The sequence below is a fragment of the Panthera onca genome, chromosome C2 (genome assembly GCF_046562875.1).
Source record: "Panthera onca isolate mPanOnc1 chromosome C2, mPanOnc1 haplotype 2, whole genome shotgun sequence".
NCBI classification, from domain to species: domain Eukaryota; kingdom Metazoa; phylum Chordata; class Mammalia; order Carnivora; family Felidae; genus Panthera; species Panthera onca.
This window is the reverse complement of record NC_138347.1, coordinates 149,489,463-149,516,810: the sequence shown is the minus strand read 5'-3', so window position 1 is coordinate 149,516,810 and position 27,348 is coordinate 149,489,463. Positions and strand designations below refer to the sequence as shown.

At 40.6% G+C, this 27,348-nt stretch overlaps 1 protein-coding gene across 15 annotated transcripts in view; it reads right to left on the bottom strand.

The window, feature by feature from the left end:
* ULK4 (unc-51 like kinase 4) overlaps window positions 1-27,348 on the bottom strand; it is a 577,302-nt gene that overhangs the window by 447,953 nt on the left and 102,001 nt on the right. For 14 of the 15 annotated variants that reach the window (XR_013549925.2, XR_013549926.2, XR_013549927.2 and 11 more), the window contains 2 exons: window positions 14,020-14,181; window positions 4,190-4,372 (listed from right to left, as the gene is read on the bottom strand). Coding sequence is in view for 12 of the 15 variants with exons in the window: in XM_078432438.2 (XP_078288564.2) it covers window positions 4,190-4,372; window positions 14,020-14,181 (345 nt within the window). In the remaining 3 variants the exon portion in view is untranslated. The remainder of the gene's footprint in view (window positions 1-4,189; window positions 4,373-14,019; window positions 14,182-27,348) is intronic. The other variant, XM_078432444.2, reaches the window with a different exon arrangement.

Genomic DNA, 27,348 nt, shown 5'->3' with positions numbered 1-27,348 from the left:
GATAATGGTCGTGTAAAGACAATGATACGCAAGCAGCTAATGCTGGCGACAGGGAAACTGAACAAATTCCTTCAGCATACTGACACCCACTTGAGAACACGAGCATGATTCCGAAGGGGATAATAAGCTGGTTAGTTTAGCTTACGATGAGAACTTGGCTACAGGTGCATAATCCAAATGGAGAGTCAGGTTAATTGCTAACTGCAAATAACTATGAAAACACGCAGAAAGCTAATAATCCCAAACTCCACGTTTTATGAGAAGAAAAACATAGCATGGCTCTATTGGCTGCTGGTTAAACTGTAAGTGATTAGTACCGCCATCATCTACCTTTCTAGAGAATAGCCTAGCACTGTCTACGCAGGGCCTTCTAAATGTGGCTAATACCTGTGGTAATGTATTATCGGTGAACACAAAGATGGATGGAACAGCATGTTCACTACATCGGAGTCCGTGGAAACCAACAATGAGAGGCAAATGGTTCAACAGTGGGAGAGAATTCAACTGCTGGAAAGCCATGAGATGAAAAACTATACAATGTTTTTTAATGTTCTTGGAGAATATTTAATGACAAGGTACTATCAAGATAAATCTACACATTTTGATCGTAATTTTATAAATGTGTACATAAAACACATAGACACACAGACAAAAGACTAAAGAGACAGACCAGGCTGCTAACAGTAATTATCTCTGGGCAGTGAAATTACAGCTGATTTTGTCTCATTCTCTAGTTTCTTCTAAATTTGCTACCCTAAACAGTAATTTCTTGCAATTAAAAGGAATAGCACGAATGCCTTTGGGGACTGATTTTCAACTTTAAAGAGATAATGATACACAGGCGATGGCCCCCAAAAAGAGCATGTGCGGTTGTCCTCCTGTTCAACAGGAAGGAACCCACCCAGTATGTGTTCCCAGGTCCCCTCCTCGTCCACCCATTCTAACCGGTCAACGAGCAAACGCTCAGGACAGAAACTCAACTTAGCAATAGGAAGGTTGGTAAATCTGCCCCTGAGACACACATGTATATTTCTTTAATGCACTTTTCAGTAAAAACACAACTATGGCCACTCTGTCAAAATCTGTGAAGAAGGCTCGTGTCACAACCCTACATGAACGAGGTCTCCTGCCTGTCCCAGCCTCTTCCCACTGGCCTCCCTTCTCCCCAGCCCCTCCCCCCCCCCCCCCCCCAGGTAACGATATCTGGCTCCACTCCCTGCACACCGCTTGTTGCAGACACCCTATGTTCTTAAGAGCATTAACACTATCCAAAATTGCCCCACGTCCCTGTTTGTCTGGCATGGGCATTAGCTCTGGCACTTATGCCCTCTATGAACCTGACAAAATTACCCAGCACGCTCAGTTTCCTCCGCAAACACCCCAGGACTGCAAGTCACTAAGTGACCCGTGGCAAATGTTCAATAAATGGTAATTCTTTTCAATTAATAAAAAAAGAGCGTTATATTTTAAATGAGAATTCACTGCATATTACTGACCTGCCATAGAATCATTTTTAGAATGAAAGGTCGAGAGAGAGAAGATGCACTTTTTCCTATTCTCCACACTAAGGACAACTAAAAATCCTGGACATCGTATATAAAACAAATGTGAGGTGCCTCTGAAAGAGAGAGGAGACAGGTCCTGAGGATCAACATGGCAATGAGTTCACTGGGTTTTCTCTTTGCCTCAGATATCCCAGATTGGGTGCTCGGTAACCCAGGAGCCCAGAAACACCAACAGGCACAAGACACAAGAAAGGCCAGCTCTCTCAAGCCAAAGGATCAAGAAAGGGGCAGCCCAGAAAGATCTAAAACTTTCAAACAACAGCTACTCCACCCCAGCCAAACACCATGGGAAACCACGGCCCCGCCCCTATCAGCAAAGTGAGGAGCCTGGACGCCAACCCCGCACAGAGCCAACACGCTCCCCGCCGGGGCAATTCCAGAAGAGAGCAAGTAGAGAGCTGGCGCTAACATCCCAACCTGGCAGTAACAGCAGCCATTCGCCCCAACCCTGGCGTCAGTACAGATCACGTGGGGAGCCTGGGCCTCCACCCATCAGTAGCAGTAAGGAGGTGCCCTTCCCTCCCCCTGCCGAGACGGCATCAGAGAAGGGAGCGGGAAGCCTGTACCTTGGCACCTGCCACCAGGAATGGGACTCACACCCCCCACCCACAGTGCCAGGGGAGACAGGCCTGAGGAGCACCCCCCACTCCCGCCAGGGGGCCATCAGGGGAGGCCTCGTGGAAAGTGTGGACTCCCACAGCCCAGCAGTAAGGAGGGGCCCTCCATGCCCTGAGGGTGCAACAGAATTCCCCCCGAGAACCTGGATTTCCACCCCAATACGGCAGGCACGAGACACAGCCCTCCTCCCTCTGCCAGTTCCGCGTCAGAGGAGGCCTACTCCCACAGATTTAAACAAAATCCAGTCTTCAAACACAACAACCTAAATGTTTCACGGGCAGAGTTTCAGTTTTCCGAGATGAAAATGTTTCAGAGTGAATATACTCACCACTACTGTGAACTTAAAGATGGTGAAGAGGGTAAATTCTGTATCATGTGATTTCCACCACAATAAATTTTTTCAGTACCAATACTAACGAAAATCAGAAGATTACTTATCAGTCAATACATTTCATCGTTCAACCATTCATTTTGTTATAATATGCGGAATATTAGTTGTGTGTCATAAAAACAATGATAAAAATCATATTCGTCGATGCATACTATTTTATTACCTTTGTGAAATATCATACTTGAAATGAAATCAATCCATGTTTGTGCTCAAGGTGGGGAAAAAAACCCAATCGCTAAAACTCTCGGCCACTCTTATCACAGTTTACACGGTAAAACTACTCAAGCGGTGCTTTTCCTAATAACGTAACAATACTTAATGACTTGGAAAATTTAATAGCAAAAATTAGATACACAGACTGTTAGAAACAAATATGTGTCTCTGAGGCTCCAGCTCCTTAGCAGAATCTGAAGGAGACTGATCAGAGTAAAGGTAAGAGGGAGTTTACTCTCCATCTTGACTTTGACAGATCGAGTTTACTACGTCAATCAATGATTCTTACTTACTGACATTTCCACTTACGTTACAAAAACCAGAATTTAACGTGCAGACCTCAACACAGAAGAACCAAGGCAAAGAGTATATCTAAGTGGTTCCCCTCTATACTTGTTAGTGCCATTACCCTGACTGTGTTCTCAAAACTCCAATATGACCAGTATCTCCCCTCTAAAAAAGGATGATTAGTCCAGTAAGTTTCAAGAACGCCACACGCTACATTCCCCCTGTGAAGATTCATAAAACACATGAGCATATAAAACCCTGGGAAAGGCTGTACAATTATAAAAATATCTTTTGCTTTGACTCAAGCTTTCCAAACACGTCTATACCACCACGGTCCGCTTTTCCTACCTGGTAACACCTCACTCAACACTAACTTTCTAGGACAGGGCTTCTCAAATCATAAAGCTCAAACAAACCACCTAGAGATCTCATTAAAATGTAGATTCAGATTCAGCAGGCCCGAGATGGGGCCCGAGGGGCTGCGTATCCAACCCCCTCCCAGCTGATACCCAGGCTTCTGGTTCGCGGATCACTCTGTAGCAGGCACCAAGAGAAGACACATTGAGGAAGGCTACAGAAGAGACTTCTTTAGAGCCCTGCGGCTTTGTGATCGGAACTGAATATTTAAAAACTCTACCGTATATAAAATAAAGGAATATCAAAGGATTAGAAGGAAACGAAGTTAAAACAGGAGACAAGGAGCTGTCCAGGTGCTTTGTATTAGCCTAGTGTTAGGCAAGTCCAAGTAAGCACAGAACATAGAGGGACTCTCCCCACAGAAGGCAAAGCACATGGGGAAAGAGACGGGGGCTGAGGAGAAGGAGGCATAAAAAATATTAGCATAGAAGAAAGACTCATAAATTTTCTAACTTTCCATTACGAAAATGGGATACGCGGGCAGAGCCATTTACTGGATTTCCACTTTAATCACTAAAAGACTCTTACAATATCTTCAGATAAATGGCCTGTGGTACAGAGGTTTGGCAAAGTTCAAAAAGGTCCCCTGAGATGAAAAATAAATTCTACAGCGATGATATTACTTGTTTTCTCCTGCCATCGTAACGGTTCAACAACAATTTGTAAAGTATAGTAATAGGTGAAGTCTAAGTCAAACCTTTTCTTGGATTAACCTCTGAAGATGAATCCCACAAGACAACATTGAAGTGAATAAGGTCAACATGTACTGCTGAACTTTGCAGATGGCTGAGGCCAGGGAGTTTATTACTGCGTTCAGTCCCACCTTCTCAATAACATTCTGGAAGGCAGTGGGAGAATGGCGAGTGATTCTACACAAGGCCTGCAAAGACAAGAGAACAGATCTGTCAGACAACTCCAAGTGCATTAACCAGGCCTCGGGACGATAACACGCTTCTGTACCAAGGAGCAGAGGCTGCTTACCTTGCTCCTTTACTACTTATTTTGGCCTAACAAAGTCAGAAAGTTTCAGCATATTTAAACATGAAACAGTAATCCAGACACCCATAAAAACTAAAGTTGTTGTAAGATAACAGAGACTCTTATGATGAGCATGCAAATTATAAAGGGTTAACTGCAATGACAAACTAACTTGTAAGTTGATATAGAAAAACTTCCCTTGAAGTCATAAAAAACATCAAGTGCCTTCTTTTTGCAGACACTAAACTAAGGGGTGAAAAAATACCCATAAAAATAAATATCTAACATTTATTGTTTAGCATGTGAAACATGATTATCTCAGACTATCTGAATACTATCACATTTAATTCTCCCAATAACATAAGAAAGGTATTACTGTTTACCTATTTTATAGACAATGGAACTAAGGCATAGAATATTTAAGTTACTTGCCCAAAGGCATATAGCTGGTCAGAGGCAAAGCTGGAATTCAAACCAAGATAATCAGACATCTGAGCTTTTCCTAACTCACTCATGAACTATTAGAGATGAGACATATTTATAAAGTAATAGAATTTAATGAGCACCATAACAGAAGTGAGCTCACTGAATTCGTTTGGAAAAGAAGGTAAAGCAGTCAACAACGGCTACGTAGGAAGATGATCTCGAGCCAGTTTTTGAAGGGTAGGGGGGAAGTGGACCAGGTGGAAAAGTAAGCAAATTCTAGCCAGGACCTGTGAGACCTAAAACTACAAAAACCCTTGAAGAAAACACAGGCAGTAATTTCTCCGATATCAGACATAGCAACATTTTTCTAGATAGGTCTCCTGAGGCAAAGGAAACAAAAGGAAAAATAAACTGTTGGGACTACATCGAAATATAAAGTTTCTGCACAGCAAAGGAAACAATCAACAAAACAAAAAGACAACCTACAGAATGGGAAAAGATACTTGCCAATGACCTCTCTGATTAAGGGTTAGTATCCAAAACATATAAAAAACTTACACAGCTCAACACCAAAAAAAAACAAACTAAAAAATGGTCAGAAGACACGAACAGATCTATCTCTAAAGGAGACATGCAGATTGCCAACAGACACATAAGATGCTCAACTTCACTCCTCATCAGGGAAATGCAGATCAAAACCACAACGAGGTATCACCTCACCCGTGTCAGAATGGCTAAAATCAAAGATATAAGAAAAAACAGGAGTTGGCAAGGACGTGGAGAAAAAAGGAACCCTCTTGCAATGTCGGTGGGAATGCAAATTGGTGCAGCCACTGTGGGAAAACTGTACGAAGGTGCCTCAGAGAGCTAAAAATAGAACTACTTTATGATCTAGTAATCACACTATTGGGTATTTACGCAAAGAATACAAAAACACTAATTCAAAGGGATACATGCACCCCTATGTTGACTGTAGCATTATTTACGACAGGCAAGATATGGAAGCAGCCCAAGTGTCCACGGACTGATGGATGGATAAAGATTTGGTATACACACACACACACACACACACACACACACACACACACAGGAATATTATTCGGTCACAAAAAAAGAATGAAATCTTGCCATTTGCAATGACATGGATGGAGCTAGAGAGTATAATCCTAAGTAAAATAAGCCAGTTAGAGAAAGACAAATACCATACGATGTCACTCATATGCAGAATTTAAGAAACAAATCAGCAAAAGGGAAAAAAAAAAAAAAAGGAAAGAGAGACAACCAAGAAACAGATTCTTAACTATAGAGAACACACTGATGGCTGCCAGAGGGGAAGGGGGTGGAGGAATGGGGATTAAAGAATACACTTACCATAATGAGCACTGAGTAATATATAGATGAGTCACTACATTGTACACCAGAAACTAACACAACAGCATATGTGAACTATACGTATACTGGAATTCTTAAATATTAACTTAAAAATAAATTCTAGCCAGAGAGAAGAGAACACGTGTTCACATGGAGACACAGGGAAGCAGAGCATGTTTGAAGAAGGGGAAGTTGATGCTTTGATAACAAACTTCAGGTGAAGAAGGAAAAGCAATCAGTAGGAAAGGGGAAAATGTGACGATTCATCTAGAAAAGCAGGATGGAGCCAGAGATGCTCTACCAAACCAGGACTTATGAATTTTGTGCCATAAGCAATCCATGGGAAGACCTCAAAAGTTTTGAAGCAAAAAGGATGGTCATATTCTGGGCATATATGGGCGACTCCAAAGAGAAATAAACTTAAGCCAGAAACAGTTTCACAAAAGCATTCGTTGTAATTAATGTCCTGTAACCTCCTTCTTTCTGATTTATATGTTAAACAGATCTATATAACCTTGATCAATGAAAAGATCAAATATGAGATGAATGGTTACAAACATGTCAAAAGAAAAGCAAAGGGGAAGGGAAAAGATAAAGACTTCAAAAATATTTTCGACTTCTTGAAAATCTCAGGGAAATGGTGGCTACCAGGGGCCGAGGGGAGCGGAAGATGGGAAAATGTTGGTCAACAAGTACAAACTTCCAGTTTCATGAGTAAGTTCTGGGAATCTAATGTACATCATGGTGATTACAGTTAATAATATTGTTGTATATATGTGAAAGTTGTTAAGAGAGTAAATCGTAAATGTCCTCACCACAAAAAAGAAATGGTAATCGTGTGATGTGATGCAGGGGTTAGCTAACACTATGGCGGTAAACATTTTGCAATATATACATGTATCAAATCAACACGTGATACATCTTAAGCTTACACGGTGTTATGTCGATGACATTTCAATGAAGCTAGAAAACAATAATCACTGACTCTATTTCAAACATATACCAAGGATCTGTAATCATTTACAGATAGCCATATCAGAATGAAATACCCAGAAAAAGAAAATCAATCTCTACTTTGGACACCTTTCAAATTGTATTTCATTCTCTCCTCGTCCTTCCAAGGGAGTTACAGATGGCTAAGTTAGACATGATGGTTTGGAAATCATTAAAGTACAGTTCTTGAAGTCTAAAGCCCAAATCGTGTATGTTTCAGAAAAGTAGACACTAATATCTGAAAACGGGACTACAAAAAATAAATTCACTAAAAACAAAGCTAGCTCTGATTCCAGAACATGAAAGTTTTTAAGACTCATTTAAGGGCTCTTGGGTGGCTTAGTGGGTTAAGCATGTAACTCTTGATTTCAGCTCAGGTCATGATCTCAAGGTGGTCATGGGATCCAGCCCCATGTCGGGCTACACACTCATAGTTCGGAACCTTCTTGAAATTCCCTCTCTCCCTCTCTCCCTCCATCTCTCTCTGCCCCTTCCCTGCTTGTGCAGGTGCATGCATGCACTCTGTCTCAAAATAAATAAACCTAAAATAAAACTCATTTATAAGGTATGTAAGAAGATTGCTGTATATAAAATCAAAACAGAATTATTTCATTACTTAATCCAAGACTTAAAAAAAAAACATTTTTGAAGTTTATTTATTGAGAGAGAGACGGAGAGAACCTGAGCAGGTTCCATGTTGTCAGCGTGGACAGCGACATGGGGCTCCGTCTCACAAACTGTGAGATCATGACCTGAGCCAAAATCAAGAGTTGGGACAGGTAACCAACTGAGCCACCCAGGTGCCCCAGAAGAGCATTTTAAATGGAGTCCCTAAAGGTCATGCTACCATCAGAACTTTTGAGCAAGATTAAGGGTTCTCCCAACAGAGACCTCAAGACACAAAAGATAAGTGTCACTGGCATTTTAAAAACCGTTAGAGCAGCTCTCACAGCAAAACTACTTTCTGTCAGTACAAAATCCCTACCTGATCATAATGAGGATATTTCTTGGTAAAAGATTTGTCCAGACTACTTCTAAATGTATTCAAACCAATATGAGGGCAACTAGAATGTCTCATCTTCAGAATGCGGCTCAGAAGCCTAACAGACTTTCCATTTTAAAAAGCTCATGCAGAAAATAACCTTTAACCCTCCACTTCTGGATATCAAACACAGTTGAGAGCTTCATGGAGGCTCAGTAGCACATTAGTGCTTGTATTTTCTGCATCAAAAAAATCAAATCTCAACTCTGATCTTCAGTGTTCTGGTTCTGAAATACTTACTTATTAAAACAGTGCTTGAGACTACATTTCAAGACTGGGGAAAAAAAAAACACTTCTAGTCCAAAATTCACTTCAAAACATGCCTCAAAAAGAACACTGTGTTACCTCCAGAATTCTTGACAGTCCGCATCATGAAAGCAATTTCTAAGAAATAGACTAAGTCAAAAGTGGAGGCCATACCTCTATTACAAACTTGGACAGAATCACCATGGAATAAAAACTTTAAAAAACGATTTCTAGTTTGCCTTTTGAATGTTGTTTTTCTTTAACGTCCTATCAAAATTACCTTGGGAGCTTCTCTAAACTACACACATTCTCATCTGATTCCTAAAGAGATCTTATGATATATCACAATAGGGGCAAGGAGTGTATAAAGTGGAGGAAGTTGTCAGTGTTGCTTGAAAAGCTCCCCGCCAACCCCAGGGAAAACCACCATGCTATAGGATTCTTCACTTTTTACCCCCTTCATCTCAGCCCATTAGTAATTATGTTTACTCCAGTTATCTCTCTCATAGTCTCCATCTTACTCGATCTAACTCTACGGGCTTCTCTGGTTCCCACGATGGTTAACAGAGAGAGAGATTCCCTATAACCCTAATTCTAGTGATCGTTTTTATCCAATCAATACATTTCCTAAGTCAGGTCCACTCCACCCAATAACCAATCCCTAAGCCAAGGAGGCATTCCTGAGTGGGAAGGTATAAGGGAAGCTCTGGGACCAAGAGATGACCAGGAGAACTGGGTGAGAAATGGGTAAGAAAATCAGTGACAAAGGCAGCAGACACAGACTGTTATAAGAGGACAAGAAGCAGACTGGCGCCCCAACACTGAGTACCTTTCTTCTCCAGCCAGAGCTCATGCATTCCTCTGGTTAATAGAGACCTACCAAGTACCCATCACATGTGCTGAGGAAGGGCACAAGAGGGAAAGGGCTCCTACCTTCCAGGAGTAACACTAATGGGGAAAAATCGTGCTTATATACATTACATAAATACAGCTATAGTCATTGCTATGAGCAAAACTACAGAGAGATTCGAGGGGCCAGGAGATGTGCTACCAGAGGGACGCCTGGGTGGCTCAGTCAGTAAAGCACCCAACTTCAGCCCAGGTCATCGTCTCATGATTCATGAGTTCAAGCCCCTCGTTGGGCTCTGTGCTGACTGCTCAGATAGCTAAGGTAACTAATTTATGTAGCAAGATGTGTTACCTGCTTAAATAACAAATATTGCCCTGAAAGTGAAAGCACTCACCAATTCTGAACTTCTGTTTGTGCCAATCCTTTAAGAAAAACGGTGGAAAGCTGTTGAAAAGTTGCAGCAGAGGAGAGAGAGGAGACGTGTTTTCATGAAGTGCGCTCTGTGTGGACAGTGATGTCGGTGGGGCAAACTGACCGTGGGAAGCCAGTGAGGAGGCCACTCCAGTGGGCCAGGAGAAAGATGGTGGGGCCTGGACTATGGCGGCAGCAACAGAGTTGCAGGGAGAGGTAGACGGGGCCAGACGGAGACTCAGGAATGAGCATCCCAGGACAGGTTAAGCAGCTGCATGTGAGCACGGAAGCGGAAGGAGTTAAGAGAAGAGACCCTTCGTTTTCCCTAATCCACCTCCTCTACCTTCCCCTCCCAAGGTTCAATATGTCAGAGTCTGAGGAGAGGGGGCAGCGAGGGGAAAGGGGCAACCCTGCATCAGTGGCAGTGACAAAGAAGACAGAGGATGACACAGCGGAGGTGGCCAGAGGGGATGGGCCTGTTCACAGAATAAATTCACTCACTGAGTGAACGAATCAGTATAGATACTGAGAATCACAGAAACCAGGTTTGTCTCTGAGAAAGGATTTACAAACATGGAAAATGAGAAGGCCAGAAAGAATCTTAAGGTATTGGATTAAAATCGGAAGTGTCGATGTGAAAGCATGAGTTTTGTTCCACATATGTACAATGGTACACACACACACACACGCATTTATAAATGCATGTTTATGTATGGATATATTTTTTCCAAGTTTGAATTTTCAGAAGGCCTAGAAACAAAGACACCTCATAGCAGTAAGCACAAAGAGCACTCAGATCCTGTCCTCTAAATACCAAAGGTTGCCCGAAGAAATGATTGATTCCAGAGCTAGCGGAGAGCAAGTACAAATTAAGCCAGAACATTGTGTGGTGTCAGAAGATAATGAAGGGCTCAAACAATGATAGAAGTAGGTCCACAGGACACAGAAGCCAGCTTGAAGGGATGACACTGGCCAGATCTAGGATGACTTCAGCATCCAAACAAACAATCCAAATAACAGAAGCAGGAGTGTCACATTAAGACCCACTGAAGTTATTCATCACAATAATGGCAGAAATGCATACATACACACGTGTGGGAGAACGGAAAGAGCTTCCTCACAATAGAGTACCAAAAAATACCAAAGGCCTGTGTTTCCACAGCTCATGAGGTAGGATTTTCACATTTTCAAAGAGGTGTAGAAAACAAAACAGAAAGAATGTGTAACAGAGACTGTACGTGGCCTACAAAGCCCAAGATATTTATTATCTGATCCTTTTACAGAACGTGTCCGCCAACCTCTGACAGAGAAGGAATAATATACACAGATGATCCTCTCACGGCAGCCCTCCTCAACGTTGCTGGGGGGGCTTCATGAGGAAGCGGCACAGACCCGGCTGGAGCCTCCCCTACAAAACCAAAGCCCCATATTCTTTAAAACTGTCAAGGACATGAAGTACAAAAAAAAAGACTGAGGAACTGTTTCGTACTGGAGGAGGTTCAAGAGATAGAAAAACAATACACAACACAGGATACTGAATAAGAGCCTGGAGCTAAGGTAAGTGAGAATTTTGGGGGACGACTTGAAAAATTTCACTGAAAAATTAATGACTCAGAAAAGTGCTAGAACAAAATATAAGAGGGGCACCTGGCTGGCTCAGTTGATTAAGCATCCAGCTCTGGATTTCAGCTCGGGTCATGATCTCACGGTTTGTGGGACAGAGCCCCCACATGGGCTCTGCACCGACAGCACAGAGCCTGCTTGGGATTCTCTCTCTCCCTCTCTCTGCCCCTCTCCCACCGTGTGCTCTCTCTCAAAAAGTAAGTAAGTAGACCTATTTTTAAGTTAAAAAAATATATATGTATATACCCCAAAACGAACGTGTGAAATTTAATAGCTCAGGTAAAGAAAGGGCTAGAAGGCACACAACTTGGGTGGGAACTGGAAAAAAACTTAACCGAGAAAAGAAACCACGCTCAAGTATAAAGATGAAAATGACATAAACCCAACAGGGGCGCCTGTCAGTTAAGCGTCCAGCTCTGGATTTCGGCTCAGGTCATGATCTCACAGTTCATGAGTCTGAGCCCTTCACCAGGTTCTGTGCTGACAGCTCGGGGCCTGGAGCCTTCTACGGATTCTGTATCTCCCTCTCTCTCTGCCCTGCCCCCACTTATGCTCTTTCTCAAAAATAAACAAACATTCAAAAATAATAATAAAAGAAAATAACATAAGCCCAATCAAAGGAAGACTTTTTTCTAAGGGCCAGGATTAAAACGGATGTTCTAAGATACCCAGAGGCCTCACGGAAGTTCCCTGATATACTTTGTAAGCTCCTTCTGACAGTCTTTCTGCAAATACTAATATGATAATTCGGGTTCTTTTCTATCATTTTGAAATTATATGGCTCCAGAAGCACATGTGTGTGTATATGTGAAAGAGAGACAGACAGATGCTCCATATCCCTTGGTTAATGACATTCAGTAAGCAGAGCTGTTAGCCCGTAATCTTCAGAATTACATTGGTCAATTTAAGATAAGAACTGGAAAATATCCATAAATACCCTCAGGATTTAGCAACATGAAAGCCAGTGGAGATCTCAGCAAGATCAGCCTCAGTGGCATTTTAGGACAGATACCACATTGGGTTAAAGAGGAAACGGGCCAGAAAGGAGGAATAGTTGATAACAATAACTCTTTTTATTACTTTATTTTTTAATGGTTGTTTTTGAAGGAGACAGAGATGGAGCGTGATTGGGGGAGGGGCAGAGAGAGAGGGAGACCCAGAATCCGAAGCAGGCTCCAGGCTCCGAGCTGTCCGCACAGAGCCTCACAGGAGCTTGAACTCACGGGCTGTGAGGTCATGACCTGAGCCGAAATCGGATGCTTAACCGACTGAGCCACCCAGGCATCCCTATAGCAGTAACTCTTTAAAGAAGTATGGCCATGAAGGGAGATATGCAGCCCAGAGGCACTTTGATATGTTTGTATATGTGCTTTTTTTTTTTTTTTAATGGGGTAAAGAATACACGAATGCTGATTAGAAGGATCTAGTAGAGAAGAGGATTAAAGATTTAGGAAAGAGGGGTGCCCGGGTAGCTCAGTCAGTAAAGCGTCTGACTTTGACTCAGGTCATTATCTCACACATGGTTCATGAGTTCAAGCCCCACATAGGGCTCTGTGCTGATAGCTCAGAGCCTGGAGCCTGCTTCGGATTCTGTGTCTCTCCCTCGCTCTCTGGCCCTCCCCCACTCACGCTCTCTCTCTCTCTCCCTCAAAAATGAACAAACATGAAAAAAATTATAAAAATAAAAATCAAAGGACTTAAGAGAGGAAAAAATAAGCATTTCAATGAGATTCCCAAGGAGCGAACAGGAAGAAGACATGAAGAAACATGGGAGAGATCTGTCTCTGCAGAAGAAGGGACAGTTCATCAATCGTAACAGGAGGGAAAGACAGCTCAGGTGTGGATGTAAACAGGTCTACAGACGTGGCAGACAGACACTGGGATAATTACCACTGGAGGTTGATTTTCTCTGCCAAGTATGGGGGAAAGTCATTTATGGAGGATGCAGGAGAAAAATGTGGGTTGGAGGTTTAAGGAAAGAAAACAAGGCACCAAAGGGAGAGGTGCAACAATGAGCAGGCAACAGAAAGATGAGACCGGTGATCACAAAGAGTGTTTTCATAAATCATATGAGCAAGGGTTGTATTTGTTTAACAGACTGTTAAATTGATATAACCATGTTAACACATCTTCATACATAATTATCTTCTACACCAAGTCACTACAACCATGTGAGCAAAGAAGTAGACAACCAATCAAAATATAAAAGCTGCAAAACCACAGACGCCTGAACACTAACATGAATTCACTCTATAATTAATTCATGATAAATGCATTTAGCAGAAAATCTGAAAGAGGGAGCTCAGGAAAAGTCAGGGAACACTAAATGTAAACCAAAACAAATGCTGTACCCCACCCACTAGCACTTCCAAATGATTTTTAAAACCATTTCCCAACAGTCCCAAGGTTTTCCAGCCCCAGTTTTGAAAATTTTACTTTAGGAGAAAATTATTGTTCTCACCAAATATATTACTCTGATATTTCTGTGTCCTACTTATCCGGTGAGATTTACTCTGTTTGTGGCACAATTCTTCAAATTCGGTGTTTAAGTATACCCAGATATATCCCTAAAAGATGCTCCACTTACCGATATTGCTGTTATCCTGAGAGAATCAACAGTGGAATGTCTGAATAAGAACCATAAAACGGGTCCAATTTCTCCTGTAATAAAGCCCTGGGCCTGAGCAGAAAAGGTAGTGCAGACATTTTCAATAATCTTTGCTGCCATGTGATTCACAACACGTTCTTCCTAGAGAAGGAAAGAGAGAAGAATAAAAGGGAGTTATTTAGGGGTGCCTGAGTAGCTGAGTCGATTAAGCATCCAACTTCGGCTCAGGTCATGATCTCACGGTTCAGGAGTTCGGGTCCTGTGTCGGGCTCTATGCTGACAGCTCAGAGCCTGGAGCCTGCTTCGGATTCTGTGTCTCCCTCTCTCTCTGCCCCTCCCCCACTCATGCTCTGTTTCTCTCTCTCTCTCTCTCTCAAAAATAAACATTAAAAAATATTTTTTAAAAAGGGGGGGGGGGGAGTTATTTACCAAAAGATATATACATACATGTCATTTCTACATAACCACTGCAGATAAAGGCCTGATAACAAGAGTGTTTCATCTGACCCTGCGTGTTTTATGTACTTCAGTAGGTGTAATCGTTCCTTTAGGCTATTATGAAATTACTATAATTTAATCACTAAACCAGTTTAATCATTTCATCACTAAAATCTAGCATAACATAATTTTAATAGATTTTAATAAAAAGACTGACTGGAAAACCGTATGGAGGTTCCTCAGAAAGTTAAAAACAGAACTACCTATGATCCAGCAATTGCCCTACTAGGTATCTACCTCAAAGACACAAAAACAGTGATTCAAAGGAAGACATGCACCCCCATGTTTCAGGCAGCACTATCAACAGTAGCCAAAGTATGGAAAGAGCCCAACTGTCCATTGACTGATGAATGGATAAAGAAGATGCGGTACACACACACACACACACACACCCAAATTACCCATCAAAAAGAATGAAATCTCGCCATGTGCAATGATGTGGATGGAGCTAGAGAGTAACGCTAAGCGAAATAAGTCAGTCAGAGAAAGACAAATACCATATGATTTCACTCCTATGTGGAATTTAAGAAACAAAACAGACGAACATGGCAGGGTTAGGGGTGGGGGGTTAAACCATGAGACAGACTTTTAATTATAGGGAACTGAGGATTACCAGAGGGGAGGTGGTCAGGGAGACAGGTACAACAGGGTGATGAGGACTAAGGAGGGCACCCGGGATGAGCACTAGGTGTTGCACGTAAGTGATGACTCGCTAAATTCTACACCTGAAACGACTATTACGCTGTATGGTAACTAACTGGAATTGAAATGAAAACTTAAGGAAAAAAAATGTTAAAGGCTGAAACCATCTGAAACGTATGCAGTACGAGCACAATATAAAAATGGGAGAGAATTTTAAAATCTGAAGGACTAAGCAAAACAAGCTTCAGGAATCACTCAGGGCTGGGAGTATTAGTGTAGCAATCAGCCAAAGAGCATTTAAAATACAAGGCAATGTCTTAGGAAAGGTATTGCCTGTGTGGCGTGACACCAGACTAAAGGCTACTCCAGACTGTCGTAACAATGCTTAAAAGCTAGCCTCAAAAAGGATCAAACTGCTTCCATGTCACTTGGATGAGTTCAAGAAAAAGCACAAAAGCACTTTAAAAAAAAAAAACAACTTTTTTTTTAAATAAAATCTTTAAAAAAGAATACAAACACTCCAGTCCAGCACCTAACAATATAAAAAGCACAATGTCCAACATCCGCTTAATATGGCCACACATGCGAAGAAGCAGAAAAACAGGACTCCTGGGAAGAAAACTCAATCAGTAAAATGACACAGGTGATAGACTCAGAAAAAAAATACATTAAAATGGATAGTATAGTTTATACACTCAAGAAAGAAGAAGAAAGCACAGCATAAGCATGATAAAAAAGTGAAATAAGGGCGCCTGGGTGGCTCAGTCGGTTAAGCATCCAACCTCGGATTTTGGCTCAGGTCATGATTCCAGGGTTGTGGGATCAAGCCCACATCAGGCTTCGCACTGACCGTGCTTGGGATTCTCTCTCTTCCATTCTCTCTGCCCCTCCCCCTGTGCATGCACACGCTCTCTCAAAATAAACTTTTAAGAAAGTGAAACAGAAGATACAAAGATGGCCTGAAAGGCTAGAAATCAGTCTTATAATGAAAAATACACTTAGTTGGATTAACAGATTAGACTCTGCAGATCCAATGATTAATGAACTTGAAGGCATGGCAATTAGCAATAAAAACTATCCAAAATAAACACAGAATGAAAATTGGGGGGGACAATGGAACAGAGCAACTTAGCATCAGTGAAACACATAGGACAACTTCAAACAACCTAATGTACGTGCAGTGAAAATCCCAAAGGTGACAGGAGTGGGGGAAGGTTGAAATACTGGCTGAAAAGTTTTAAATTCATAAAAACTGGTAACTGTCAATTTAAGAAATTCAATGAACCTCAAGAGGGAAGGAACAACAACAACAACAACAAAAATCACACCAAGGCACATCATAAACTGCTAAAAAGCAGTACAAAGAGAAATACTTAAAAGCAGCTAGAGTAAAAAGACACATTATGTAGAGAGGAAGAACAATAAGGTTGATGGGACACTTTTCATCAGAAAAGTAGATTCCAAAAGAAAGAAGATTCCAGAGCAAAGAGTATCTCCAAGGGATAAAGGTCATTTCACAAGAGATAAAAAAGTCATTCAACAAGAGAATATAACAATCCTAATTATTTATGCCCCTTAATAATGGACCTTCAAAATACCTGAAGCAAAACCTGATAAAACTGAGAGAATAGAAAAATCCACAATTTTAGCTGGGAAATTCAATACCCTCTACTCGGTAACTGACAGAACAAGTAGCCAGAAAGTCAGTAAGGATACAGAAAGATAACACTATCAACCAACTTCGACACTGATAGAATACTCAACAAAGGTAAAATACAATGTTTTTTTTCAAGATCACACAAAACATTACCATGTTACAGTATACACTGAACCATAAAACATCCCACGAAACTCTGTACTCATGAGTTAACTGGAGATGAGTCACAGACTTAAATGGGAAAGCTAAAACAAAAAATCTTCTAGAAAAGATCATAAAGAGTATCTTAGCTATTTTGAGGTAGGCAAAGCTTTGTTAGGAAAAAGGCACTAAGCATAAAAGAAAAAATTGTTAAATTAACACTCATAAAAGTTGTAAATTTATCCTCATGACACCATTATTGCCTCATCGTGTCTTAGACTAGGAGAAAATATTTACAATACACACATACTGAATATCTGAATATTTTATGTAAGTTCTGTCAACTGAAATATTGACAATTACATTAAAAATTGTATGTAGAAAAAAAAATTGTATGTAGAATATAATCCCATGTTTGTTTAACAAGAACATATGCATATGTAAACATCTAAGTAAAAAAAAAAAGAGCATAGAAAGAGATACAATACCTATTAACAATGAGTACAATAGGTGTGAGTTGTGGGGTCCAAGAGTTCTACTTTAGACATTGCTTAAATTGTTACAGTACATATGTAAATTTTTTCAATCAAAAAATTATGTATTTCTCATGAAAATGCAAAAAAAAAGTAGGAAGATACTGAGTTATATATCTAGGTTCAAACCATTCTACCAACTGCATATCCTTGGGCATTTTCACCTCTGTGCTTTAGCTTCTTCATCTATAAAAATAAGACACAAAGCAGTTTGGAAATTACATAACATACCCGGATACTTAACCTAGGTCATAAAAAAATAGCATATTTTTTAAGTAATATATTTTTAACATGTTAGCTTCGCTTCCAATTATTAGTATCACAAAGTATGAATTATAAGGCTGCTAGAAAAAGTTTTAACGTTACCTGAACTTCTTCAATGCTTCCTCCCCATTCCTGATGTTTCCTCCCTTGTGGCTAGACTTAATATAACCTTTTCATCCTCTCTCTGTTCCTTTATTCATTATACCCAAGAGAAAAGAAAATGCTTCACCTAGTTGGTAAATTTGAAAACAATAAACAGCATGCCTAACCACTCAGCTCAACTCCTGCCCCTTTTTCCTTGAACCCAGGCCCATCCACACAGAGTCGTTTTCTCATATTCCCCATCTCAAGTCTTACCTAGAGAGGTACTCCACTTGGAAAGTGCATCTGTACCTGAGGGGTGCAAAGATTCCCTGAGGTGGGAGCGCAACATAAGGAAACCTACTTGCCCACAGATACCAAGCTATGTCCTCCACCCTCCCTAGCTCTCAGTACATACATGTATGACATGTTGGTCTTTTATGCCTTGCTCTGTGTCTTCTCATCAGGTTCTGAAACCTTTGCCCTGTGATGTAGAGGTGGGGAGCAAAGTGCTATCTGGGGGGAAGAACTTTCTCAAATACCTTAACATGTGCTTTCCATCACAACCATCAGCCAAATCCTAGAGGACTCATTCCTATTACTTGAAAACCACCACTATTGTAGCACTCAGGTTGGAAAGGAGCCATGTGTCATCCCAGTGCTCTATAAACTCACTGAGGCTGTCAGGTCAATTCAACTTGCTACTACCTGAAACGAGCTATCCTAGTCCCTCTGAAATCCCCTGTGGGATGCAATACAAGCAATAAGATTGGTGTTATTTTCTGCCTAATTAACTCTTCAGAAGGGATAACTGGACTGAACTAATATCCATCACTTAAATCAAAGACCTATTTCATCATACTATGAGGATAAAAGTTATGATGATTAGGAAATGATCCTATGAAAATAAGCCTATGATGATTATGCTTATTAATGAAGAGTTATACTCATTTTTAATAATGGTAAGTAGATCTAATAATGTATTGTGGGCAGTCTTAAAAAAAATTTCACTGCCAATGTTATTTTAGTCTACATGCCTACTTCTTCAAAAAGGAGTATCAAAATTAACATCTAAAATATTGACATTAGGGGTGCGTGGGTGGCTCAGCCCATTAAACACCTGACTCTTGATTTTAGCTCAGGTCATGATCTCACGGTTACGAGATCAAGCCCCACATCAGGGTCTGCGCTGGGCTTGGAGCCTGCTTAAGATTTCCTCTCTGTCCCTCTGCCTCTCCCCTCCTCAAAAAAATACTGACATTATTTTCACATTTGTTGGTTTAGCAAAACTATGATCTTTCTTCTAAAGACTCCAAGGTATCTGGAGTTTATTTTCCCTGGTTTACTGTTTCAGTAACTCATTAAATCAAGAAAACAGGATTTCTATTTCTTACAATATAGTGGGCTAGAGATCTGGACAACTCTATCCCTCCAAAAGCAATCCAAATGCTAAATTTAAAATAAGAAAATAAACAAACCTTTTTAAAAGCATCAGTGAACTAGGACCAAATTGTTAGGCCAGTGACTGTATAGGCAAGAACTCTGAGAGATACCCTCAGAGATATCCAGAGCACTTAAGCTGATGTTTACCCTGAGAGCACTTGTCTAACAAGGTGAACAAAAGGAATGAGAAGGCAGGCGAGTACCCACACAAGTTGGAAGTTAGATGAAGAACCAGCACCAAGTAAAGCTAGAGCTCCCAGTGGCCACAACCAAATATAATAGAGATGAACAAAAAGTAACTTTTCCATCTTCCCAACTCCCCACTGATCTGAGTTGGGGGCTGCAGGTGTATGTTAGGGAAAGGAGATTGCAGGGAAAAAAGCCCAAAAGCTAAAAGTATAAGTAGGCCCTCACTTGAATTACAGAGTATCTCCTTCAAAAGAGCCACAGTTGGTCTAACAGCTAATTTCTTAACAGCGACAAGTGTAGTCAGAAGACACTAAAACAATACCTTTAATTGTTAAAAATACTGTCAACCCACAATTGTATTCAAAGAAAAAAATGTATTTTAACAAGAGCAACAGAATAGCCATTAAAAGAATAAAAATAATCATTAAAAAAGCAAACCAAAAGGATATGAAGAAAAAATAAACATAAAACAGAATAAACAAAAGCAGAAAATAAGATGCCAGCTATAAATACAACTATACCAACAACTACAATAAACATAAATGGACTAAATACTAAAGAAAAACTATAAAGCAGAAATTTTGTTAAACACTGTATGAAGAGACACGTCAAAAATAAATTCATTTGGGGACACCTGGGTGGCTCAGTCGGTTAAGCATCCGTCTTCAGCTCAGGTCATGATCTCATGGTTTGTGAGTTCGAGTCCCACATCGGGCTCTGTGCTGACAGCTCAGAGCCTGGAACCTGCTTCAAATTCTGTGTCTCCCTCCCTCTGCCCCTCTCCCACTTGTGTTATGTCTCTCTCTTTCAAAAGTAAATAAAAACATTAAAAATTTTTTTTAATTTATTCAACTAGAAAGGCTAAAAATAAGAGAATGAAAAAAAATATCAGTCATATCTAATCCAACAAAGGATGGTATAAGCAAATTAATATCAAAGAGCATAAGCTTTGGACAAAAAGCATTACCATTGATTTTTTAAGGTAACAACATAATGATAAAAATGTCAGTAAACCAAGGGAAATATACTCTAAAATTTTATGTATCTAATTACCAATATTCAAAATACATAAAAGCAAAATACAACAAAACTGCAATCCTACCAAGGAAAGTATTTAAAAACATGTCTCAGTAGCTGATAAAATAGAGAAAAAGCAATCAGCATAGATACAGAAGACTTCTATCCCTATCAATCAGATTAACAAGCCTGACCTAATGGGCAGAAAAAAACTTTATCCAACAATGGCAGAATTCACCATTTTTTCCCTGAATATACACACATACTGAGTCCTGAAAGAAGTCTCAACAAATTCTAAATGACTGAAATCATACATACACCATTTCCTCTAAACATGATTCCATAAGTTAAAAATAATAATAAAAAGATAAATAGAAAAACTATAAGGATAGGTATGAAATGAGAAAGAAAAGAGCTACAGGATTATTAAGAGTACAAAGCATGTAATGGGATAAAAATAAGTCAAAAGAATGTGAAAATTTAAACAGAAATCCAACCAATATAAATCCTTGAAAGGTATTATCATTGACGTTTCACCAGTTTTTACATACTGACTGCAGCAGAGCCAAACTCTGAAACCTCCTCTGTGAAGTCACCTGCCACAGGAGGAGAGGATACGCAACCTCACCCTTGCATGTAAAATGCAATGCTGTGTGCTTCTTACCTTACACCACCTCTCTGGAAGCTGATCTATCTCACTTGGTGCTAAGGGTCCCTTCCTCATGCCATTCTCAACGGTTCACTTCAAGACACATCAGGTAACTCCATCCTTAATAAGCCCTTTTGCCTCCTACTGAATAGGGTCCAAAACATTTCGGATGGTGGCTCTCTGGTCCTCCCCATTCGGCACACAACCACGACTTCTGGTGCGGTGCCAGTCACGTCCCCAAGACACGATGGTGAAGGTCAGAGTGAATGAATTCGGCTGTATCGGGCACCTGGTAACCAGGGCTGCTTTTCACTCTGGCAAAATGTATATTGTCAGCATCAATGACCCCTTCGTTGACCCCCAACTACATAATCTACGTGTTCCAGGATGATTCCACCCACAGCAAATTCAACGGCACAATCAAGGCTGAGAACTGAAACCTTGTCGTCAACGGAAAGCCTCTCTCCCGTCAGCATCAAACGGGGCGAGGCTAGTGCTGAGCATGTTGCTGAGTCCACCGGGGTCTTTTCCACCATGGAGAACGCTGGGGCTCAGTTGAACGGTGGGGCCCGGAGGATCATCATCTCTCCCCCTTTTGCTGATGCCCCCGTGGTTGTGATGGGCATGAACAACGAGACGACTGTCAGCAACGCTTCCTGCTTCCCCAACTACTTGGCCCCTCTGGCCAACACCATCCATGACGATCCCAGCACCGTGGAGAGAATCACGATTCGTGACTCCGTGCCATCACTGCCACCCACAAGACGGTGGACAGTCCCTCTGGGAAGCTGTGGCACGACAGCCCAGAGGCTTCCCGTAACATCATCCCTGCTTCTACTGGCACCACCGTGGCTATAGGCAAGATCGTCCCTGAGCTGAACGGAAAGCTCACTGGCATGGCCTTCCATGTCCCCAACTCCAACCTGTCAGTCACGGATCTGACCTGACGCCTGGAGAAAGCTGCCAACAGGATGACATCAAGAAGGTGGCAAAGCAGGCACGGAAAGGCCCCCTCAAGTGCATCCCGGGCTACCCTGAGGACTGGGCCATCTCTTGCAACTTTAACAGTGACACCCACTCTTCCACCTTCAATACTAAGGCTGGCATTGCTCATTGGTAAAGTGGTCAAGCTCATTTCCTGGCAATAAATTTGGCTACAGTAACCAGGTGGCGGACATTATGGTCCACATGGCCTCCGAAGAGTAAGAGCCCCCTGAGCCACCAGCCTCAGCAAGAGGCAGAGAGATGCCCTCAGGTGCTGGATGTCCATGCCCCAACTCAACCCCCAATATAGTGTGAATCTCTTAACTGCTACACAGTTTCCATCCCAGGTCCCCTGAAGAAGGGGGGAGGCTCGGGAGCCCTTCCTTGTCACATACCATCAATAAAGTATACTGTACCCAGCCAAAAAGAAAAATTATGGCTAGTTTAATAAAGAAAACACTGGATCATTCATAGTCCACATACACGTTGCCAACTCTCACTGCAGAAACACCAACAGAGTGGTGAGGACCCAGAAAGAACCTGATGTTGAGGCACACACATTTATCAGAACATTAAACTGTGACAGGAACAAAATCAGAAAATCTAACTCTACATTTTCACTTTTATCAAAAGCCAAGAATTTTCAACTACTTTTTCCCTGTGTTTTAGGCCTAAAACATTTCAAAGATAATACATTTAATGCCTAACATCTCTAGTACTCCTTTCTAATTTGAGCCTGGTCTTTTCTAATTAAACACAAAAGCAACCTTAACACTAGTTTTCATTTTTAAAAAAAGAGAGAGAACTCTAATTTCAAAATGCAAATAAATGTCCTCTTAAAATAAGTGTTACTTCAAAATTATCTAATAAGCTGTTACTCAGAAAAAAAACAAAGCCAATGGTTTATATGTTTTTTGGACCTCATATTTTTTCTTTTTTTTTTTTTTTTTTTTTTTTTTTAATTTTTCTTTAATGTTTAATTTGGAGAGAGAGAGAGAGAGAGAGAGAGAGAGAGGAGGAGGAGGAGCAGAGAGAGAGGGAGGTGCAGAATCCTAAGCAGGCTCCAAGCTCTGAGCTGTCCACACAGAGCCCAACGTGGGGCTCGAACTCACAAGCTGCGAGATCATGACCTGAGCCAAAGCCGGATGCCCAACCGACTGAGCCACCCAGGCGCCCCTGGACCTCATATTTTTAACTACAACCTATGCATTGTGAGTTCAGCACCTATAATCACACATAGACTATTATGCAGGTTATCAAAACAGATGTGGTTGATTAGATACAAACATACAAATAATCTTCTCCCGTAAATATGTGGAAATTCCCTAGGAGCTGCTTCTGGCTTGTCACTGGAGAATAATAGGCTACTACCTACCCAGATAAAAATAAACACTTCAGGGGTACCTGGGTGGCTCAGTCGGTTAAGTGTCCAACTTGGGCTCAGGCCATGATCTCATGGTTTGTGGGTCCGAGCCCCGCATCAGGTTCTGTGCTGACACCTCAGAGCCCGGACCCTGCTTCGGATCCTGCGTCTCTCTCTCTCTCTGCCCCTCCCCTGCTCGCGCTCTCTCAAAAATGAGTAAACGTTAACAAAAAAATTTTTAATATAAAAATAAACACTTCAAAGAAAGGTCAGCTTTCTCACCCTCCTTATCCCACGCACATATAAACATACATCACGTAAGCTCATTGCCAAATATTCCTGAGATCAATACAGCAATGACCCCAAGGGGGCAACTGCTCCTTAGTACTGTATACAACATTAAGGTCAAAGCAATGGAAGGGAAAGTTGTCAGACTCAGAGGGGGCCCAAGTCAGAAGCTCATGGAAGGTCATGAAGCACAAGTACCCTCCTATACAGGAAACACCACCAGGTGGGTCACCTAGACCTTGGCCGACACCAAACCACTGAAGAGTAGCATGTGTAGGATTGAAATCCACATCCTCTGACTCTCAGCTGAAGGTCTTTGAAATGCCAACCCCAACTCTGAAACTGATTCAGTATCCTCATAGATACCTTTTCTTCCACACTGCCACCCTCCTTTTTCAGCAGTCACATAAGATCTTCCGAACTGCTTGTGTGACCCACCATATGTCTCTTACTCTCTGATTACTTCTCTTCTCTCCCTCTAAGCACTGACCTCTGTCACAAGGACAAAAACATCTGACTCGTATCTCTATCACCATTGTTAAAGTTACAGAAATCGTGTTCAGAAAGTAGGCTGTTTGGAAAACACCATCATAATATCTTAGGGAACTTTAAAAAGAGAAAACCTACTGAAAATGATCTTAAACTCCTGACACTCTCAGTGTAAGCCCACAACTTCCTCTCCCACAGTGCATCACACAACATGCCATAGGATAGGGTAGGTCTGTGGGCAAATTACTTTGAAAATGCTGTATATTCTCCCAAGTAGTTCATAATTACAAGCTCTGAAAAGTACTAACAACAAATCAAACTGCTCAACCTTGTTTAATCTGGTGTCTCTAAGTATTTGACTAGAAAATGCTTTATTCTTTTGACACCTATAAATATCCCAGGCAAAGCTAATTTTCTATGCATTATGAACAAAGAAGTTTATAACTTAAAACTGCAATTGACGTCTAAGAAGTCTACGTATCAAATTAAGATGAAGTAAAATTTCTCAAAAAAATGAAGTAAAAATTCTATACTGCTTTCTCCCCAATGCAGAAATTAAAGAAAAGGGCTAAAACTCGAATCAATTTGGCCCATATTCAACAAGACACATTACAAAGTTTTGATGTGGAAAAAAAATCAGTAATTGAGGCAAAAGAACATCTCAATATATTTAAAACAATAGAAACAGCACAACAATGTGAACGTACTCAATACCACAGAACTATATACTTAGTGGTCAAAGTGGTTTAGTTTTATGTTACCGTGTGTTTTACCACAATTTTTTTAATCCAAAGAGAAACAGGACAAACCACTTTCTTGACAATAAGGTAATGCAACTTTGTTACTTTAACAAAGAAAAAAAAAAAGGCAATAAAATCCCACCCACATGAAAAAGTTTTAACCACCTCATAAACAACCCTGGATCAAGGACAAATTTAAAACTAGAACTAGGGACTATCAATAAAATAGCAATAATGGAAACACTACATGTCCAAACTAGTGAGATACAGCTAGCATGGAACGTAAAGTTAATAGCCTGAAATGTCTTACTGAGTACACAAGAAAGAAACCAAAGCAAATGAAGTTACCAAAACAACAATAAAAGGCTGGTGTACAGAACTAAGGATAAAAAAAAATTTCTTTCCTGAAAACTGAAGGCAGGGCAGCATCTTAATTTACCTTTACCTTTCCTGCACCTAGCGGTACATAATAGATGTTTCATAAATGTTATCTGTAAAGAATGGGACCTACATCTGAGAGGTAGCTTAAGCAATAAATTAAATACATCGGCTGAATCTCATCAAGAATTCAAAGCAACTTCAATCAGTTATCTTCAGGTTTTTTTTAATCAAATGTGTCATTCTCCTATTATTGGTCTTCTCATTGAGTATGCATTCCATTTACTACTAATATCAACCGATTTTTCTCAAATTCATTTGCAGATGTGTTCTTAACATCCAAACAGGTGAACCTGAAAAGGTGAATCTAAAAACTACACGAAAGTGAAAGGAACAAAATTAACTGAGAAACTCTTGAAAAAGATTATGTTAGTAGGGGAAAACTCCCCATATCCTTAGTATTAAATAATAGAAAGTATTAATTTAGATAGTATGACACAGAGACAGATAATAGACCAACAGAACCAAACAGAGCCCAGGAAAAGACACTGATGAGACAAGGGGACACTGCAGAGCAGTGGGAAGAGGGTGACTTTCTCATTAAAAAATCCTGGGAGAACTCATTACATACATATATATATACATATACATATACATATACATATATATATATATATATATATATACATATACATATATATATATATATATATATTTTTTTTTTTTTTTTTTTTTTTTAAGATAAAACTACCCAGGGCGACTCAGCTGATTTCAGCTCAGATCTTGATCTCGTGGTTTGTGAGTTCAAGCCCTGTGTCAGGCTCTGTGCTGACAGTGCGGAGCCTGAGATTCTCTCTCTCCTTCTCTCTGCCCCTCCCCTGCCCACGCACTCTTTCAAAAATAAAAACATTTTTAAAAAGATAAAACTACCCATACACAGCAGCGCACACACAGAACAATTACAAATAAAGTTCTAAATAAAGGAAAAATAAAACTTGTATTTATTTTTTTTAATTTTTTTTTTAACGTTTATTTACCTTTGAGACAAAGTGAGACAGAGCATGAACAGGGGAGGGTCAGAGAGAGAGAGGGAGACACAGAATCTGAAACAGGCTCCAGGCTCTGAGCTGTCAGCACAGAGCCCAACGCGGGGCTCGAACTCACGAACCGCGAGATCATGACCTGAGCCGAAGTCGGACGCTTAGCCGACTGAGCCACCCAGGCGCCCCAAACTAAAACTTTTAGAAGAAAATGGAATAGACCATCTAATGATGGTGAAGTAGAGAAGCATATGAGACACAAAAAGCTAATCATAACAGAAAAAAATTGATAAATTTAGCTACATTAAAATGAGGAACTTCTGCTTATCATCGGATATTGTAAGAAAATGAAAAGCCCTTGGGGCACCTGGGTGGCTCAGTTGGTTAAGAAAATGAAAAGCCCAACCACCATCAGAAAGGATCTAGTAACACATATAAACCAAAGATTAATATCCAGAATACACAAACATTCCAATGGATGAAGTGCCAATGGCATCTGCGTTTTTTTTTCAAACAGTTCAGAAAACAAATGAATATAAATAAATGAATAAATGCATGTACATATGAATATATACATACACACCTATATTACAACAAAGCAAGGAGAGCAAAATGTTAAAAACTGTTGACACTAAGTGATGGAAATAAAGGTCATTATAGTCTTCTTTCCTTTTCTAGTTATTTCAAACATTTTATAACAGCAGGCTTGTGGTAAGGGAGGCAGTGTAGAGAATTCCTACAAAGCAACATAAACCCCCCCCCCCAAACAAAACAAGATAAATAAAAAAGGATGGTGACCATATTAGTAACCACAAAAATGCATATTAAAGCTATTATGAGAAAACATTTAATGCCCAGAAGATTGACAAAAATTTAAAGTCTGACTAGATCAAATGTTCAAGACATGGGTTC